At 41.4% G+C, this 19189-nt stretch overlaps 1 protein-coding gene across 2 annotated transcripts in view; it reads left to right on the forward strand.

The window, feature by feature from the left end:
- The first annotated feature begins 836 nt into the window (after positions 1-836).
- LOC306934243 (phosphatidylinositol transfer protein beta isoform) overlaps positions 837-19189 on the forward strand; it is a 33263-nt gene continuing 14910 nt past the window's right edge. For both annotated transcript variants that reach the window (XM_079516809.1, XM_079516810.1), the window contains exons 1-6: positions 837-954; positions 9275-9305; positions 11732-11877; positions 13740-13854; positions 14315-14389; positions 15006-15092. In XM_079516809.1, coding sequence (XP_079372935.1) covers positions 935-954; positions 9275-9305; positions 11732-11877; positions 13740-13854; positions 14315-14389; positions 15006-15092 — 474 coding nt within the window. In that variant the 5' untranslated portion in view covers positions 837-934. The remainder of the gene's footprint in view (positions 955-9274; positions 9306-11731; positions 11878-13739; positions 13855-14314; positions 14390-15005; positions 15093-19189) is intronic.

Genomic DNA, 19189 nt, shown 5'->3' on the forward strand with positions numbered 1-19189 from the left:
CAGGGCTTTTTCACAGCAGACATTTGGACAGACACAACTGAAGGTAATGAGATACTACTACTACTACTACTACTACTACTACTACTAAGAAGAAGAAGAGTGATATTTATATCATAGCCTATGAGTTTCGAGCTTGGTTGCATCACAAAAGGTTGTTTCAGCTTCACGTTCAAACAATCACACCCGTGTCATACTGTACATCATCATACATCATATGATCATTCCGGCCAATCACAATTTGCGTCCTCACCTTCTCTTCAATGTTTGTGTTTAGCCTACACAATGTTTGTGTTTACACAAACATACTCAAAGCTGGTCATTCACTGTCAATGGCATTCAATGTTTGTGTTTAGACAAACCCTGGACAACCCTCACAATTGTGCTATTTTATCATGAACGAGGAGTGAGGACCAATTATATGAAGATACCGGTGGGTTGAAAGTGGTGAAGTGGTCCTTTTAGGTAATGCAGATGTTTAACAATAATTTAACCCTTGAGAGTGTACAATGACATTTGGTTTCATTATAAGGGAAGGGTCCATTTGGTTACCAATTTTCCATGATTTCTGGGAACCACCTGGGACCCCCTCAAGGACCACTGGTGGTCCCCGGACCACTTGTTGAGAACCACTGGCTTGGTATTGGTCCATTACCACGTAAAATGTTAATACATGATTTTTTAAAAAACTGTCCAAAAAGGGACGCCAGCTTTAAAGTGTTTTCATTTTTTTATTTTATTTCTTACTTTTTAATTTCCTTTTTGTTTCTCTTTTCTTTTCCTTCTTTACTCCCACAAAAAGAGGGAGGGGTCATTTAAGCCCACGTCGACCAATCACAGACCGCCTAGGGGCGGAACGAGCGAGTAGCTCATAAGAACACATGACGTCAGCACGAATACGTACATACTCAGCCCGTAAAGCCAGAAAAAGCGAACGATGGTCCTCATCAAGGAATTGTAAGTGTATTTTCAATGTTTACTATTTTAAACCCAGGATAAACAACTAACTTTTGTCGGGCGGCAGTTGTTCCGCTGGCTACCGCGAGCACGCGTTCTTGTTCTTGGGTCGGTTTAAGGCGGATAAAAAGTTTCTATCTTGTTAGGAAAATGACCATGACAAACAACACGAGGGAAGGGTGGGATTGCTCAAGAGAGAGAGAGAGAGAGAGAGCTATACATTCCCCTGGCCTACCGGCTTTGACAGCAGCACAACAGTGTGTGACAGCAGGCAGCTGCTTTCACACACGCCTCCCTTGCCTTGCCTTGTCCCTTTAAAACGCCTGTTTGGAACTTTAGTGTGTGAGGATAACAACAACAACAATGTGTTTTATCTTGTAAATGTCAACATTCTTACAGTTCCTTGTTGGTTGGTTCCACTGGCTAGCTACAGCTAGCCTTTCTAGCAGGGTTTAGCACAGGCAGCGGAACAGGCTTCAGAGTCTACAGATCCCATCGTTTGGAGGGACTGCTGCGCCGTGATTAGACAGTTCGGTTGTCGGGCAACGCAAACAGGGCGACCTTTTATGCTTGTGGAGCTGTCAGCCCTGTTGCCCTGGACAACCAGCCAGTCCAATTACAGCGCGACCGTCCTTCTGGGCTATGGGACGGTTGGACTACGGAACAGGAATAACTAGGAGTGGGACGACTGTAACGTATGCTAATGCTAGGCTGGCTAACAGCTAGTTTTACTTTTAGCCATGGTAAACCTAGTTTTACATGTACAGACAAGACCGGGTTCACGTCTGCCAATCATACTTGAGATTAACTTTGATTAACTAACTTTAGTGCTATTTGGGGGTTGTGGTTGTTGGTTTTCTCACTTATGTTTGCTAGCATATCTGACTGACTGAACTTTGATCAAGAGATGCTCTAGCCCCATATGTGCCCTCTCCCTACGCTCATTCTGTAGCTCGAGCTACAGAATGAGCGTAGGGAGAGGGCACATATGGGGCTAGAGATGCTCGAGAAAGAGACGTGTGTCTAAATCCTTAAGCCATAGTCTAAAGATCTTCATAGCAATTCATTTTATAGTGGTTAAATTCCAGAAGCAAACCCTCACTGTCACCCATTTGCCTCTTGTTTAATGAAAAATCACCTCATAAATTCTCAGTGAGATTGATTTACTTTGTTTGCTACTTATTCCCAGACAGATTTAAATCCCCAATCCATAGTTAATGTAGCCTATGTGTAGGCTCCAAACAGGCATCACTTAAATAATACCCCACCCACCAGTGTTCACTGTTGCTACAGTGGCAGTGCTGCACCCTAATCAAGGAAATCAAAATTACTCTCCCTTTCTTATTATAGACACCACCCAACACTCAACATTGTTTTCTGTTGAGTCAACAGCTTGGTTATCTTTCAGTCAATGAGCCCACCACCAGCTGAATTCACATCCAAGTTCGACTTACAGTACCAGTCGGAAATGTATTTGTACGAGAATACACGAGTCAGCAGTGCTGGTGAACAATTTTGAGTTAATTGAATCTGCTCCGCTGTTTGTAAATAACGCACTAATGTAATTGTAATCAGCAACATGGTAATCGCAACATTACCATGATGCGAAGTCTGTAGAATCATCATGAAATAATCACCACTACCAAAAATGTATCTCTGAATAGATAATGCTGGGAGCATCGCATTGGAGCAGTAATAGTTATTATTAACCTTACTTTTTTGAAGAACAGGACACTTATGATATTGTTTGACTATTAGAAATATATTATGCTGTCTTAAATATCTACAGGTTGACAAACTAGTGAAATTTGACATAGCATTCAAATGCTGATCTGGTCTATTAGGCGTACCACGACGTCCCAAAACATGGATTGCAATAACAAAAATCCTCATGTCTGTGTTGTTCAACCTAACTATATCGGTGTAATGTAAAACCAAGGGACTAATATATAGGCTACCCTAATTCTTTGTTGTGCAAATGTGTTAAGTTTTGAAACATTCTAATCCTTGAGTGAGGCTCATAATGCCTTCCATTAAATGTGCTTGGCCTTTGTCCACAATGAGATTACGGGCACTAGAGAGAGATGTTGGTGTTCTCAGCATGCTAGTGTGAAGCTTCAGGTTCCGCTTATTCATGTTTTTAATTGAACCTAAAACAAGAGAAGAGACATGTTGGATTGCCTTCACTGTGAGTGCACAACTACTGCACTAGGCTACTAGAACAAAAGGCAGCGATCCGAGCACTCTTACCTGCCCTGATGAAGACTCCTGTGAGTCGAAACATGTTGGCTGTTTTTAACTTTTCTAAATAAAGTACCTTGATTTGTATCCACCCTCTCCTCATTTTTAACCTTTTTGAGTGCTCGGATCGCCGCCTTTTTTTTTTCTAGTATTCCAGTCCCACGGATCTTTGTAGCACCAGTACACTTTATTTTTACTTTTATTGCACCTCCATCGAGCACCTGGTTGACTCCCTTTGTCGTACTGCACTAGACTATTGCACTATTTCTTAGTTGACTGATCTATTTTGTTTTATTTACAACAGTGTAGTAACAATGTAAAAAAACAACATGCTTTTATTATTCATCATTTATTATTCGAAGTTGAATTGCAGTTGGCGTCCTTCTTAGCGTTATCCCAGTTTGTGACGGTCTCCCTGTAGACTTGCAGGCCAGCTCCAGTATGTGACATCTGGTTGTTGTCAAGGTCTTTCCTTGATTTGAACGTAACTTGGCTTGCTTGCTTTTATCGTGTGTGTGTGACTGTGTGTGTGTGTTTGCAGTTTGCACACCTTATCTAGATGTATACTCTTACACGATCCACATCTAGTAGTAGAGTTCTAAAGAATCAATGTCATGTGAATGTGATTGCATTCTATTCCAACCACAGTTCATTATGATCCACTTCAGGTACAGAATTTTTGTTGTTGTTGCTCAAATACAGATAATGATGTAGCTTAGAGATAGAGGCATGTTGCTTCAGGACACACCTGGCTGGCAGTGATGGAGCTGAAAGTTGTACTCATTGACCTTCATGAGGCTTCACCGAGCAGCTATCAATGGACGTATTGTAATACTACAGCCCTCAGTGGTTAAACTGTCCTGTCATTGGCTCTCCTTTTGTTGATCGTTAACCTTACACACACACACTCACTCACACACACACTCCCACACTCACACACACAGATACAGATAGACAGAATTCATTTCCCTCAAAACCAAAACTAACTTTACTTCATTCAATTCCTTTGACCGGGACAATGTAACATTTCAGCGATGGAAATTGCAAGTTCCCTGGGCAGGTGAACAACAATAAAACACTCGGGACACTGCATAAGAAAATCTCTAGGAAACACATAGGCAATATACGGTTACATGGTGTTACAGTAGTAAAACACAGAGGACTTTATCCTCATGTGGTGGACAGAAGAGGAACACCCTGCACTAGAATAGGAAGTGCATGAGCTCAGTTACTGTGTGTGTGTGTGGTAACTTAACCATATACTGTAAGCCCTATATCCTACTTCATACGATGAATAGTGTATGTGTCTGTCTCTGTGAGCTTGCTTGATCTGCTATTTTTGAAAATACTGCAGTCCATGTTTTGAGTTTGACTTGAGGTATAAGTATACAAGCTTACACTTTACTGTTGTTTTAAGGAGTTGGCACACTGGTACGTTTTTTTTTCGAAGCGCCTAAAAAAAATCAAGCTCACTTTGTCAATCACATTTGCACACTGCTGCCGAATATTTCGTCCGTATAAAGTTTTTATACGGGGTCGATTTTATTCGTTTTCTGCAGCTGTCTTTCGCACTTTGAACAGTGCTGTGTCCTTCCAGAGCCACCATACTTGTCTTTGTTTTGTTTCAACCAACATGGTCTCTGCTGAGAAGTTGATAGATCTCGTTGAGGAGCACAAGGTGCTTTATGAAAAGCAACATACAGACTTCAAAGACATGGAGTATTGCATGCATCTGCCCGAGTGGGTGTGAAAGTAGGTCGCCACACACACAGACACACACACACACACACACACACACACAGAGACACACACACAGATAGACAGAATTAATTTCCCTCAAAACCAAAACTAACGTGCTTGGTGTTACTTTACTTCACACAGAGCATCAAACTGGGCCACTGACATCCTTCCTAAACGCAAGTTTGAATGGATAATGCCGCTGCTTCTTATATAATGTCTGGAACAATCCTTCCTGTTGCAGAACGTAAGGAGGATGAACCCAATATTTGTCCATTTTATCTTTTTTAAAGAAAGGACCAAAAAAAATCATCTTCACTGCTGCTCGACTCCACTTTGTTCTGCTACAACATAAATAATACGCCGACTCTGTGTGCAAGCCATGGATGTTTTGGGTGATTTTTTTATTTTTATTTCGGATCCGCAAAACGGCACAAAAAACATACCAGTGTGCAAAGCAAACCCCTTTATTTTCTGATGGAAGGGAATTCCAAAGAGAAATAGCTTTCTATGAAACGGTGGGGATACCGATACAGACAGGGTCACTGGTTGGGTCTACTCTAGTCTTATGTGTGTAAACGTCCCTGAGGTGAAAGCAGTGCGGTTTCAAAGGAAGTGTGCTACAACACTATGACAACGTCGCAGAGTACTGTGTCTTTACTTTCAGGTTTTTCAATCCTCTGCTTTCCATCTTTACTTTGGCATAATGTAAAGTCTGTGGTCTGTGGGCGGGACCTCTTCTTGGCTGCAAGTGATGTCATGTTGATGGGAGCCACACCCACACCGTAGGACCATAGCAATTGGAAGTCTGCCCTGATGTATTTGGGATAAATATTGTTTCGAGTTCAAATATCTAGTATTTATTTTGTTACACTCATCTAAAATAAAGATGGAGATGCATACATAATGTATGTCAATTCAATTTATTGACACACCTGAATGTAACACATTTCCAATTCTAGGAGGACAATGTTTGACATTCCATTTCACTCATATATTTGGCTGACATCTCACTAGAAGAACACTTGGCTGTTCTTGGACAGAGGCTTCTTCAGAGCATTTCACTTTGAAGTATACAGATTCATATACTAGTCTGTGCCGGTTACAAAGGGGAAACTGAATGAAAAATGGATGCATTCTTTTTCAAGTCTGCACACACTCCACAGTCCACACAGGGCACATTAGTTGTTTCTATGCTGCATTAGTGGCCCAAAATAACCTCCCCACTTTTTCCATTCTCCAATATAGCTTATTTTACTACCTCGTTTTTTTTTACTCTGCTCCCCTTTTCCCCCTGGCCTCTTCTTACTGCTTTTTTCTCTCCATCAGTTAGTCATATCCAATTTGTGTTTCCAGTTGAAGGGGTTTCTACTCCTGGCTGGTCGGTCGCTGCTGCTGTGGCCTCTCTCTGTGCTGATCTCAGCAGTGTGTCTGGCTGGGTGGGTGTGGGTGGGTGGCAGGACTCTGGAGCTGTTCCTCAGGAAGTGTGACCTCGACAGACTTCATCTTCCTTAGCAGCGAGGGAGCCAGGAGGGAGGGGGCACTCTGTGTCATCATAGCTAGAGCAGTGGTTCCCAGCTTTAGTTTTGGGGGGCTAGTACTAGGGTTGAGACCCGGAACAGTTTATTTATTTTATTATATTTTTTTTAGACCCGGTTCCGAGATTGAAGAACCGGAATCTGTTCCATCGTATTTGGAGCCGTTTCTGGAACCGTTTTAATCAGAGCTGGCATGTGGGTTGTGGACTTGACGTCTGCTATACATTTACTACACCGGTGGTTCTCAAACGTTTTAATTTCACTCTGTGTACAAATGGAACACGATTAAAGATTTAATTGTTTTTGTCATTGAACATTGGGACAAATTAATTAGAAAAAGGACATTTATGTCTTAACCTGTAATAAAAAAATATGCACAGGGCAGATATGACAAATATACAAAAATTACTGACATTTATGAATTTTATAGTTGCAGTATGTATGTAAGTCTACTATTTCCGCTTTTTCTAATGTATGATAATTTTTCAACATGGAAAATATTATGACAAAATAATTGCATTCTCCAGTTTCGTTCCATTTGTATTAAATCTCTCAGAGTTACAGTCCTGTAAGGGTCCATTTGGAACCCCCTATAGGAATCGTTAAATGGAATTCAACCGCTAAGGAATCAGACCGTTAAGAGGGAATCGTTGAGGAACCGGAATCGTTGAAATCCTAAAGGTTCCCAACGATAGGGCCTAAAGGTACTAGACAAATATGTCTCATCACAATGTGTCCTGTTTTTGTCACAATGATATTCATTGCGATATATGGACAATATGTAGCTTAAAGTTTAACTTGAAAATCCACATCTTGGCTGCTCTGCAAGCTCTTGTTCTGCCTACACGTACCCCCGTTTGGAAAAACACTGCCTTAGATCACTGCTAGTTACTATGAATCACTGCAAGACAGGCTTGGGCATTCTTCTAAAGGGCGACGCATACTCTTTTTAGGTCATAACCTTACTCACCGCGGTGGTGGGGAAAACTACAACATGATGTCACTGAGGCGTGGTGATAAGCGCCACACCGCGCACCCCAGCACATCTCTCTGTTTTTACTAACCACCGTGGTGGTTAGGTTATCGCCTAAAAACTGGAGAATGCAATTATTTTGTCATAATCTTTTCCATGTTGAAATATGATCATACATTAGTAAAAGCGGAAATACTATAAAATTCATAAATGTCAGTAATTTCTTTGTATATTTCAGTTATTTGTCATATCTGCCCTGTGCATATTTTTTTATTACAGGTTAGACAGAAATGTTATTTTTTTAATATCCATTTAAACAATTAAATCTTACTGTTACAATTAATCGTCAACTTAAATTTGTAATCGTGACAGCCCTAAGTTAGTTTATACCCATAAGAGCGTTGATAATGATTCTTGAATGCAATGCTGTCTTGCCCTTTACTGTCCTGAGTCTGACTCCTGTGTGGCTGCTGGTTATGGTGAGTGAACGCAGCACAGTGAGTCCCCTCTAAAACTAAGACATAGTTTGTCATTCCTGTGATTCTTTTTGATGGGGCAGTTTGTTTCTCAGTGCGTTATGAAATTCAGACACGCACGCACGCTCCAGCCTTATATGGCCACAAAATGACGTCACTGAGGCGTGGTGATAAGCGACACACCGCGCACCCCAACACATCTCTGTTTTTACTTATCACCTAAAAACTGGAGAATGCTTCCTGCTTATATTCTGGGTCCAATTATGTTCCTGAATTGATGGCTTGAGCAAAAACCAACCTTGCGTCCCTCCCTGAACACAGTGGAGAACCAGTGGTAAAACCAACCTTGCGTCCCTCCCTGAACACAGTGGAGAACCAGTGGTAAAAGCACTGCTATCCAAACAGTGGGTCAGGACTCAGAACCCGTGTTTATATAGTACATAATCCCCTTTTTTATTCCCAAAACATTATTTAAACTAAAGAAAATCGCAACTTTTTATTAATTCAAAACAACATTGAATCAATTTCACCTTTGTTTCACAAAAAAAGAGGAAATGCAAAATGCTTTCTAAGCTTGTAGATCTGCTATTTCGGTTTCGGTTTGTTTGGGTCTCGGTCAAAAGCCCTAATTTGTCTTCTGGGTGTTGAGCTAAAAGTTGTAAAAGTGGAAGCAGTGAACTAGAGTTCTGAGCAGCGTTGGTCATGGAACACATGGCCGGGGTCAGGGCACGCCCGGGCTGTTACATTACGCTGACCTTGCATAAGAAGACACTTCTTTATGCCTCCGCAGGACTTTAGTCTGACAGATGACTGACATATCTATATAGACTTCTTGAAAAGGGGGAATGTTTTTCATGCAAGAACAATCGGTTTGAATCGCCAATAAAGTTTCATGCATTCAGTACGTTTCCAACATTCCACCGTGACGACATGATGAACTCCCTGGAGTCTAAATCTTGTTGGAATTGACAGTTTTCCTTGTATGAACCTTGTACTAGACATTAACACATTTTGAGCGGGAACCCATTTTGGTGGTTACATACATTATGTTATAATTTAGCTATTGAAAAATAGCAGATCTACAAGCTCATAGCGCGGCACCGAGTGCCGCGCTATGAACTTGTAGGTCTGCTATTTTTGAAAAATCGTTAAAATGTGCCTCGAATCTTTCCGAAAATTGTCATGATTTAGAAAACTTTTTTTTTTTTTGACGTCAGGACTGAATGGGTTAAACCCTTTCTGAGCCGGAGCATTTTTGTTGAATGCTTCTTAGATTATTCACAAACTGTAAATTATGTTTGTTATGGTTCTTCTTCATGTGAACGTTTTCTAATCTTTGATCTCTTTTTTTCCAGCCGCGTGGTTTTACCCTGTAGTGTGGAGGAGGTGAGTACACTTGACTACATTACAGATGCACGATTAACAACAGCCATGCAAACACGTGCCCTCTGTGGAGCACGTCGCCAGAATGTTAGCGTTATTATTAGGCCTGTCACAATTATTACATACTCGTCTATTCGCCATTTATTTGAGATGATCGCAATTATTTCGTCATATTTTCCATGTTGAAAAATCATACATTAGAAAAAGCGGAAATAGTAGACTTGCAAGTTTACATACTGCAACTATAAAATTCATAAATGTCAGTCATTTCTTTGTATATTTCAATTATTTGGCATATCTGCCCTGTGCTTTTTTTTTATTACAGGGCAAACAAATGTATTTTTTATTCATTTGTCCCAATGTTCAATGACAAAAACAATTAAATCTTTAATCGCAATTATTAGTGTTACAATTAATTGTCAACTTAAATGAGTAATTGTGACAGCCCTAATTTAGTTTATACTAGTTTATACACATAAACGAGGGGAAAAGAGCTAATGAATGCACTGCCGTCTTGCCCTTTACTGTCCTGTGTGGCTGCTGGTTATGGTGAGTGAACGCAGCACAGTGAGTCCCCTCCAAACTAAGACATAGTTTGTCATTCCTGTGATTGTTTAATTTGATGGGGCAGTTTGTTTCTCAGTGTGTTATGAAAGCCAGACATGCATGCATACTCCAGCCTTATATGGCCACAAAATCTCTCTGCAATTAGGCTTTAGATAAAGTAATAATAATAATAATATAATAATAAGTGTATTCTTAAGAAAACGTATTAGAAGTTCTGAGGCGATGACAAATCAGTTTATTGTTCAACCGTCATTACAGGGAGGAACAAAGTATTGATTTCTGCTAACGGCGTGTGGGATTGGCTTAACGCTACGGAGGAAAACAATAACCTTGGGATTTGGTTGAGGATTGATCTGTTGTGTGTTGACATTTGATTTGGAAGGATGAAGCCAGTTCTATTTGCAGAAAGCCTGTCTTTCCCACTCAGCCACTGGGCTGGGACGAGTTTGTCTGGCTGTTCTGCTCTGTGGTAAGCTTGGCTTGGCGTCCACGCTAGTCTTTTCTGTGATGCATAGAGCTAGTGTGTGGGATGATATCCAACATCTTCCTAAGTGTAGTTTTATGTTATTTTTACCACAGTAAAACGTATGCAAAAACAAAGTGATCAACAAAACAAACCTAAAGCCCAAACTGCACCAATGCAACTCCTTGCAACAAAACAGTTTTAAGAACATGCAACACTAATGCAACTCCTTACATGCAACTACTAGCAACCGTTTGGTTGCAAGGAGTGTGGGCCTAATCCTGGACACCGAGACACACAGTTGAATCGCATAGCAATGCTGTTTTCATACTTCCTACACTGTTTCTTTAAACATCCGACTCCCGATACCATTTTTTTCAGACCGAGTACGAGTAAAAGTACTTAATTTTTAGTACTTGCCGATATGAGTACTTTATTTTTGTTGAGTATCCACTTATTTGAGCCCTTTTTTTCTCATATATGCAGATGGATCTCCGATCTACACTTGTCCGTTGTCATTTATGCTTGTAGATCAGCTGTTTTTGGTGATTTGTTGCAGTGTTGGGTCAGACTGCCTCCCGTTGCATTTGTTCAGCCTAGTGTCAATTGGATGTTTTGGTACTCGAGTACCGAGTACTTGAGGGTGGTATCGGCCCGAGTAACCGATACCAGTATCTGTATCGGAACAACTCTAGTGAATACTAGTGATCAGGCTGAATGTGTGAAAGGTTCTGACTAAGTCCATTTAAGACATACAGCAGGTATGCCTCATTTACTGTGAGACCCTAAAGGTGGTTTAATGTTTATCAGTCAAGTCCTTGGTATGAGTGCGATTAACAATTTCATTGCGTTTCTGTCGTTGAACATTGGAACTTTACATTTCTGTTTGGCTTTTAGGCTTCATAAACAAATGTTGCACAGGGCAGATATGACAAGCCTTTAGTATTTTTATTTATTTTTTGAAATGTTTGAAAATTAAAATATATGAAACATTTTCAACATGGAAATGAGTGAATATGACGATAGCCAATTTGCCATTATTCTAAATAATTGCAAGTATGTAATAATTGTGACAGGCCTATCTGTAAGGCCTCATTCACACGTACACAACAAATGTTTGGTCCGTGTGTGATGTCTGATTGCAGTTTGATTGCTGCTCCAATTCATTTTCAATGGGAGTCACATGGTTTGACCAAACATTTTTGTTTGATGAGGGGGGAGCAATCACTATCAGCGATCAAACACAAATGTTTGATCAAACCATGTGACTCCCATTGGAAAAGCATTGTGGTGGCCCAAAAAAACTACCAAACATTGCTTGATTGGTGTTTGGTACGTGTGAATGAGGCCTAGGTGATCATGAATCGAAATGTGTATTTTGTGTTATTTTGTGTTTCAGTACCAAGTGGGGCAGTTGTACTCGGTGGCTCAGGCTAGTAAAAATGAGACGGGAGGCGGTGAAGGCATCGAAGTCCTCAAAAATGAACCATATGAAAATGACGGCGAGAAAGGACAGTACACACACAAAATCTACCACTTAAAGAGGTAAGTCGTGTCGCAGTCGTGTTTTCATGTTTCGTCAGTGTTGTCGCCTAGCCCAGCGGGAAGGGCTGGCGCAACGGGTTCGGCCACTTGTCTTAAAGCCACTTAAAAAAATGTATCCATCAGTTGTTTTGACTTGAGCTCTTTGACCTCTCCAATGGCATGATCAGTGCAAAGATCCCTATAGTGTACTATCTTCATGCCACCAGCTAGTGGCAGTGTTGCCCTTCCTGTGATTATGAAGCGAGGCCTCCAGGTTTACAGAATAGATGTGGCCTTTACATGCATGCATTGCTTCATCAAATGATGCTTTAGGTCGGGGACTAGTCGGTGAGTCGTGTGTGTGGTAATTAGGGCTGTCACTTTACATGCCAAAATAGAAACCTGTTCATATATATATATATATATATATATATATATATATATATATATATATATAATTTTATATATTATATAAAATGATACTCAAAATTGTAGCACTTCCGGACGTGTTAAGTAATTTGCCTTGTAATTCTAAGGGCCGATTCATACTCCTATTTTAGAGCCGAATAAAAGTCGGTTCGGCGCTGTAGAGCCTACAATGTGACGTCATTTGAGGTTCGGGGGGGCGGGTACCGTCCTAAAGTCGGCTCTTTGGTGCTACTGAAAATTTCTGACGAGCCGAAATCATTTCGGCACTACAGCGCCGAAACAGCGGTAAAATAGGAGTATGAATCGGCCCTAACAGGAGGCCTTCTTAGGCATGGCTCCATATTCTAGACCAGGGGTTCTCAACCCGTGGGTCGCGACCCCTCGGGGGGTCGCGACCCACGGGTTGGGTTCTTTTCACGATTTTTCAAAAATAGCAGACCTACAAGCTCGTAGCGCGCCACTCGGTGGCGCGCTACGAGCTTGTAGATCTGCTATTTTTCAATAGCTAAATTATAACAATGCTTAAAACACCAAAAGGGGTTCCCGCCCAAAATGGTTTAAGGTTATTGTAGCAGTCAATTTATATTGGGGGTCGGGAGGGGGCGGGGCGGGGGTCCCGAGACATTGCCAAAGCATTTCCGGGGGTCCCCGGCCAAAAACGTTGAGAACCCCTGTTCTAGACTACTGCAGGAATGCAATGAAAAGAACATTTCTGTCTAACCTGTAATAAAAAAATTAAAATGGTACATGAAAAATACATTGTTCCTGTTATTCTTGTCAAAATGAGTAAGGCAATGCTGCTGAAGGGATAATCTCAAAATAATCTCACATACTAGGTCTGTGCTTTTCAACCAGTGGTCTGGGGACCCCCGGTGGTCCTTGAGGAGGTTCCCAGATAAATGATGGATAGTTGGTAACCAAATGGACCCTTATAGAACTTTAACTCTTGATATTGTAACACACTCAAGAGTTACATTATTGTTAAACATCTGTATTACTTAATTTACAAGAATTCTACACAATTAGAGATTTTTTTTTAAAAATGTTTGCCTGTTAAATCTCCTATGGTACCAAACATCTATTCAGTATGGAATTGTGCAATTATGTAATGACAACAAAATATTATTTGGATTTGGGTCTGAGAGGATAAATCTCATCAAATGGTGGTCCGTGGCTCAAATGCAGAATAAATAATGGGCAGTGACATGAAAAGGGTTTAAAACCACTGATAGAAACATTATCCAAGATGAGGCCATTTGGCTCTGATGATTTACCTCACAATATGATTTGTTTGGTGGTGAAGGGGTCCGATTTTTATTCAAACAAATTCCATTTTTAATTTCAAATGCATTTGTAACTTGAGTTTTGCAACAAACATAAAAAGCAATAGCCCTAGGGGTAATGTGTCACCATCATGCATCTCCTCCACCCCCTCCCATCTCCTCACCCTGCAGTAAAGTCCCTGCGTTTGTCAAGATGATTGCCCCCGAAGGTTCCTTGGTCTTCCATGAAAAAGCCTGGAATGCTTATCCTTACTGCCGAACTAGTGAGTCTCCTCCCAGCCTGACTGTAGACCTGTTCTCCCTTCCTATCCTTCCTCCTCAACCCCTCTCCTCGCCCTGCTTTAACATACCTTTTATAGTGTTTGTTTGCGTTCATGTGATATATATGTCTAACAACCGTTTTCTTCTTCTCTCTCTCTCATGCTTTACCTTCATCCAGTTGTGACAGTAAGTAACCACAAGTGGTGTTTTACTTTCTTATATGACAGGGTGCTCTCAGGCTTAATACGTGTGTGTGTGTGTGTGTGTGTGTGTGTGTGTGTGTGTGTGTGTGTGTGTGTGTGTGTGTGTGTGTGTGTGTGTGTGTGTGTGTGTGTGTGTGTGTGTGTGTGTGTGTGTGTGTGTGTGTGTGTGTGTGTGTGTGTGTGTGCGTGTGTGCGCGTGTGCGTGCGCATTTATCTCTGTGCATTGGTGTAATGGATGTGTACTGGGTGTTATGTTTTCCATGTTATGTCCCTGTCTTCCAGAATGAGTATATGAAGGATGACTTCATGATTAAAATTGAGACGTGGCATAAACCTGACCTGGGAACGATAGAAAACGTGAGCAGCTCCAGAACATGACTGTGCATTAAGCGTGTATACGTGTGTGTGTGTGTGTGTGTGTGTGTGTGTAGGGCTGTCACAATTATTATATAGAATCTTCTAATTGCTCACATTTGACACAATTGAATATTTTCCGTAATCGTTTCCATTTGAACAATGTTCATACATTTTTAAACATTTTCAAAATGTAGTGGAAATGGCAGATCTTCAAGCTCAGATTGGCTATTTTCTGCTATTTCTACTATATTGTACAAAAACATTACAGTATAAAATGATATAATATTTATTTCAAATTATTTCATTTGTCATAACTGCTGATCTTCAAAACCCTGAAAGCCAAGCATAAATGTAATTTCTATAAGTTCCAGTGTTAAATGTCTAAAACACAATACAATCAAATTAAATGTTAATCACAATTATGTGTGTGCCAATTAATTAATCATCGTGTTTCATAATGATGGTAACAGCCCTAGTTCTGTGTAGTGATACATGGCTGTGTGTGTGTGTGTTAGGTACTGTGTAGTGATACATGGCTGTGTGTGTGTTAGGTACTGTGTGTGTGTGTGTGTGTGTGTGTGTGTGTAGTGATTCATGGCTGTGTTTGGTACTGTAGGTACATAAGCTGGACAGCAACACATGGAAGAACAGCGTAGAGGTTGTACCCATCGACATTGCAGACAATGCGCAGGTGGCCGCTGCTGTAAGTAACATAAATTATCCTTTTCCTTCCTATTCTTCTCCTACACAACAGTGATAATCTATGTACTGTATGTATTTACACATGAACTGATCTTTAATACAAATAATTCATAATCTATCTAAGAAACAGCAATGCAAAAGAATATAAAGGGAAGTGCTCAAGTGCAGTATTAAGCAGTGCATTGGCACCACCATGTGGACAAGCATGGCCTTTACACAGTAGTGTAAAGTGTCGATCAAACCTTTTTAGTAATAATGTTTAAAAAGTGAACAAAGGTTCAGTGTCTGGTAATCACTGAATTTTCCATAAAATGTCATAATAAATGTTCTTTGTCATTGACCTGGTTGACTGTTATTGATACCTGGAAAAAATATCTCAATTGCAATATTGATCCCATGTCCAGCATATTGAATAGCTTAGAACTGAGATCACAGTTCCTAAACATGGACATTTTGCAATGAATACAGTCATTTATATCATTTGTCATTTGCATGGATCGATAGTTACGTTTTAATTTAAGAAGTAAAATGTCCCAATGCCTGTGTTTTTAAAACTGATCTTAGGCTGTCCTCAGCTGCTTGACTCACAGAAACATTTAGTCATATTATACGTCTTTATGTTTTCTGTGTCACTGTAGCAGCCTGGGTGCGAACTATAGACAGCGGTTCAACTATGTGATTTTTTTTTTTTTTTTACAATCAATGGGAACTACAGGCAGAGTTTTAATTTGTATGTGACTGAGGACTATGGGAACGCACATGGAAGAAGTAACCTAATCAGTTTGGATGTTTGCAAGAGCAAAGATGGTTTACTTATGAAGATCCGCCATCTCAATTGTAGCCACTAGAGGTGAAATGTTACCCAAATCCTACAAATGGTCTCCTAAGTCATATTAGACATAGAAAGGTAGACGCGGCGCCTCCTTCGGCTCTGGGGTGTATGTGCAAAAGGGAGGGCAAGCTTCCGCGTTGGTGCTTCACTAGTCTCGCGTAGCCAAACCACTTTTGCGAGAAGCAACAAAGAGTCTGGCAACACGAAACTTCATAGAAGCTTTCGCGTGCGTAACAGAGCTGACGTTTGGCCAGTAGTCACTTGAGTGGCAGCGTCGCACTTCCACCGGCCACCGCACATCCGCCCTCATGCGTTTCCAACTTGCATCGTTCCAAGTAGGCCAGTGCCCGTTGGGCACTGCTGTAGAGGCCCCAGGGGCACCGCTCTAGTAGCTAATAATTTTAGTAATGAGGACGGAAATTTGAGGATGGAAATTGTGCTGTGATTGGAAGGAAAAATGACCATGTATGGCGCCGAACTTTGAGTACGGTAAAAGAGGGTTCTTCTGACAGAGAGGGGAAGAGACATGTAGGGATTGGGTATGTCCTATCCTCGAAAGGGTATGGACTAGTTTGTGATTTCTGTGGGCTTCAAACTGTGGCCTGCATGTCCTTGCTATTTGTGGTATAGCACAATCTTATTGGGAACGATTATTTGAATCACACAGGGCCTCCTAAATGTAGCAAGATTTCCAGCCTTTTATCATTCACATTGTTATGACCATTAATTGAGATCACAATCGTAACTTGGTTAGCTGTGCAGCCATATTATATTCTGCAAATAACTTGAAACGATTTTTTTATAGTTGGTATTCTGCCATGTTCATGCAGAGAGAAATCGAATTAAAAGTATTTTTTTGGGAGACTGGGTGGATGTTGGTAGCCTTGAGATGGAATCTGAAGGTTCGTCCTGGTATCGTGTCAAACTCTCAAGTGTCAAAGTGTCTTTGAGCAGGAAACGGAACCCCTAACTGTTCCCCAGATGTTGTTAATTAGCTGCTCACTGCTCCCTACGGCCAGGAAATATACGATACCTTTTCATTTGGAACCAATAGTGACTATTCTATAATGGATTGTAGAGTACAGTGGCAGGGGAACACTGATTCTAGCATGATGTGTTGTGTGGGCATCTGATGATGCTGGCACAGCGTGCATTCTCTGCCTCACAAAACAGGAAATGAAGCACGACTGGGTTGATTACCAATTACCATTTAGAGTGAATCATCTGATACCAATATTGGCTGACGCATCCTACAGTAGTCGAATATGGAGACTTTAAAGTGAGCTTTTAGACTATCGAACCAGACACATTTCTCTTAATTGCCTAAAGTTGGTACTGATTTTGACTCTTTGCAGGTTTATTATGAAAGTCGTATGGATTTTGGTTAATCTCCCGTTTTGAGTGTGCTATAGCATTTGGAAGTGTTTCACATTATTGCTCTTATTTGGCATAACATTGCCTCATTTTGCTGGGCCTCACTGTGTGAATGTGTTTATGTCAGGTGTGCACGTGCTGCATGAGGGAGGGATGGAGAGTGTGTGTGTGTGTGTGTGTGTGTGTGTGTGTGTGTGTGTGTGTGTGTGTGTGTGTGTGTGTGTGTGTGTGTGTGTGTGTGTGTGTGTGTGTGTGTGTGTGTGTGTGTGTGTGTGTGTGTGTGTGTGTGTGTGTGTGTGTGTGTGTGTGTGTGTGTGCACGTGTGTGCACGTGTTTGTTTGCCGTGTGTGGCTAACGAGGCAGACATGTTTGCCTTGCTGGAGGAGTGTGTTGTGTCTGTGGGCCATATCAGCCCTCAGCCTGAGGCATGGCTGCAGGGCCTGGAGCTCACCGCCAGCATAGATGAGTTTGTTAGTGTAATTAAGGCGCACAGTGCTCTGTATACCGGAACTAGGCAAATACACACTCTGTGTGTGTCTCTCTCTCTCTCTCTCTCTCTCTGGGTGTTTGTGGGTCTTAACAGTAACGCACATACACACTCCTTTTACTGAGGAGTAGCTCGTTTTGTCCGCATGGCACATCGATTCACAGACCTCATTAGTGCTGCACAGTGTATTGTTATAGCGATGGACCTCTCGGCATTAAAACAGCCAAATTACTCTGTCGGTGTGTGTGTGTGTGTGTGTGTGTGTGTGTGTGTGTGTGTGTGTGTGTGTGTGTGCGCGCGCGCGTGCTCGTATGGTGGGTGGGTTTCTGGGTATCTCTTTCTACTTATCTGGCACCCCTCTCCTGTCGGCCAAGTAGCCCTGAAAAGTAGCTTTTTAGCTGCAGGCACATCATGATTTATTTAAAATTGCTGGGCCCTTGAGTTGTTGATAATGTGAAAGGCATTTCATTTATTTGTATTATTTCTTTTTTTCCCCTCTTGCCGGTTTTATGTATTCAACTTTGCTCTCTCCAGTCTGTGTGCTCTTCTGAATAAATAATGCAACCAGAGAAGTGTTAATCACATACGTGCACGCACGTACGGCGCGCACGTACGTGTGTTCCTCATTCAGAATGTTTGCTCGCTACCTTTTCTTTCACGCCTGCTACTGTCGTGGGATTTAGAACCCGCTCTGCTCTGCGGAGGCTGAGCTTAGTTTAGCGAGAGGTTCGGCAGGGAGGGCATAGCTGTATATACAGCATTATAGAATGTATGGGTGGAGGGCATAGCTGTATATACAGCATTATAGAATGTATGGGTGGAGGGCATAGCTGTATATACAGCATTATAGAATGTATGGGTGGAGCGGTGTTGTCGGTTGGCACGGCTGTACTGTACTCGTCGCGCACGCAGTAATACACACACATGTAATACACACAATTCTAGAGCCACTGCTTTTGCCTGTGAGCACTGAGCAGTCTCCAGTGGCTCAATTTGGGGGTTATTTTGGGGAAGCTGCAGAGAGGGTCATCTCACCTGCTGCTGTCGGCAGATGCTCCAAATGAGTGCTTGCATAGGCATCGTGACACACACACACACACACACGCACACACACACACACACACACATGGCACACGCACACAAACAAACATGTGCAAGCGCATACGCACATGCACGGTCGTGAACTCGCTGCTATTCGTGCCATCACCGACTCCAGACCTTCACCTTGCAGCAGTGTTGATTTTGACAGCAGATTTTGGTCTTTTGAATTAAATTCTGTTGTTTTAGTCATATTTTAGTCATCTGAAATGTTTTGACTTTAGTCTAGTTTTAGTTGTCTAAATATCATAAGATTTTAGTCGACTATCTACAGTTGATTTAGTTGACTAAAATGTATTTTGGCGGG

Source organism: Electrona antarctica (genome assembly GCF_951216825.1).
Source record: "Electrona antarctica genome assembly, chromosome: 12".
In the NCBI taxonomy this organism is placed as follows: domain Eukaryota; kingdom Metazoa; phylum Chordata; class Actinopteri; order Myctophiformes; family Myctophidae; genus Electrona; species Electrona antarctica.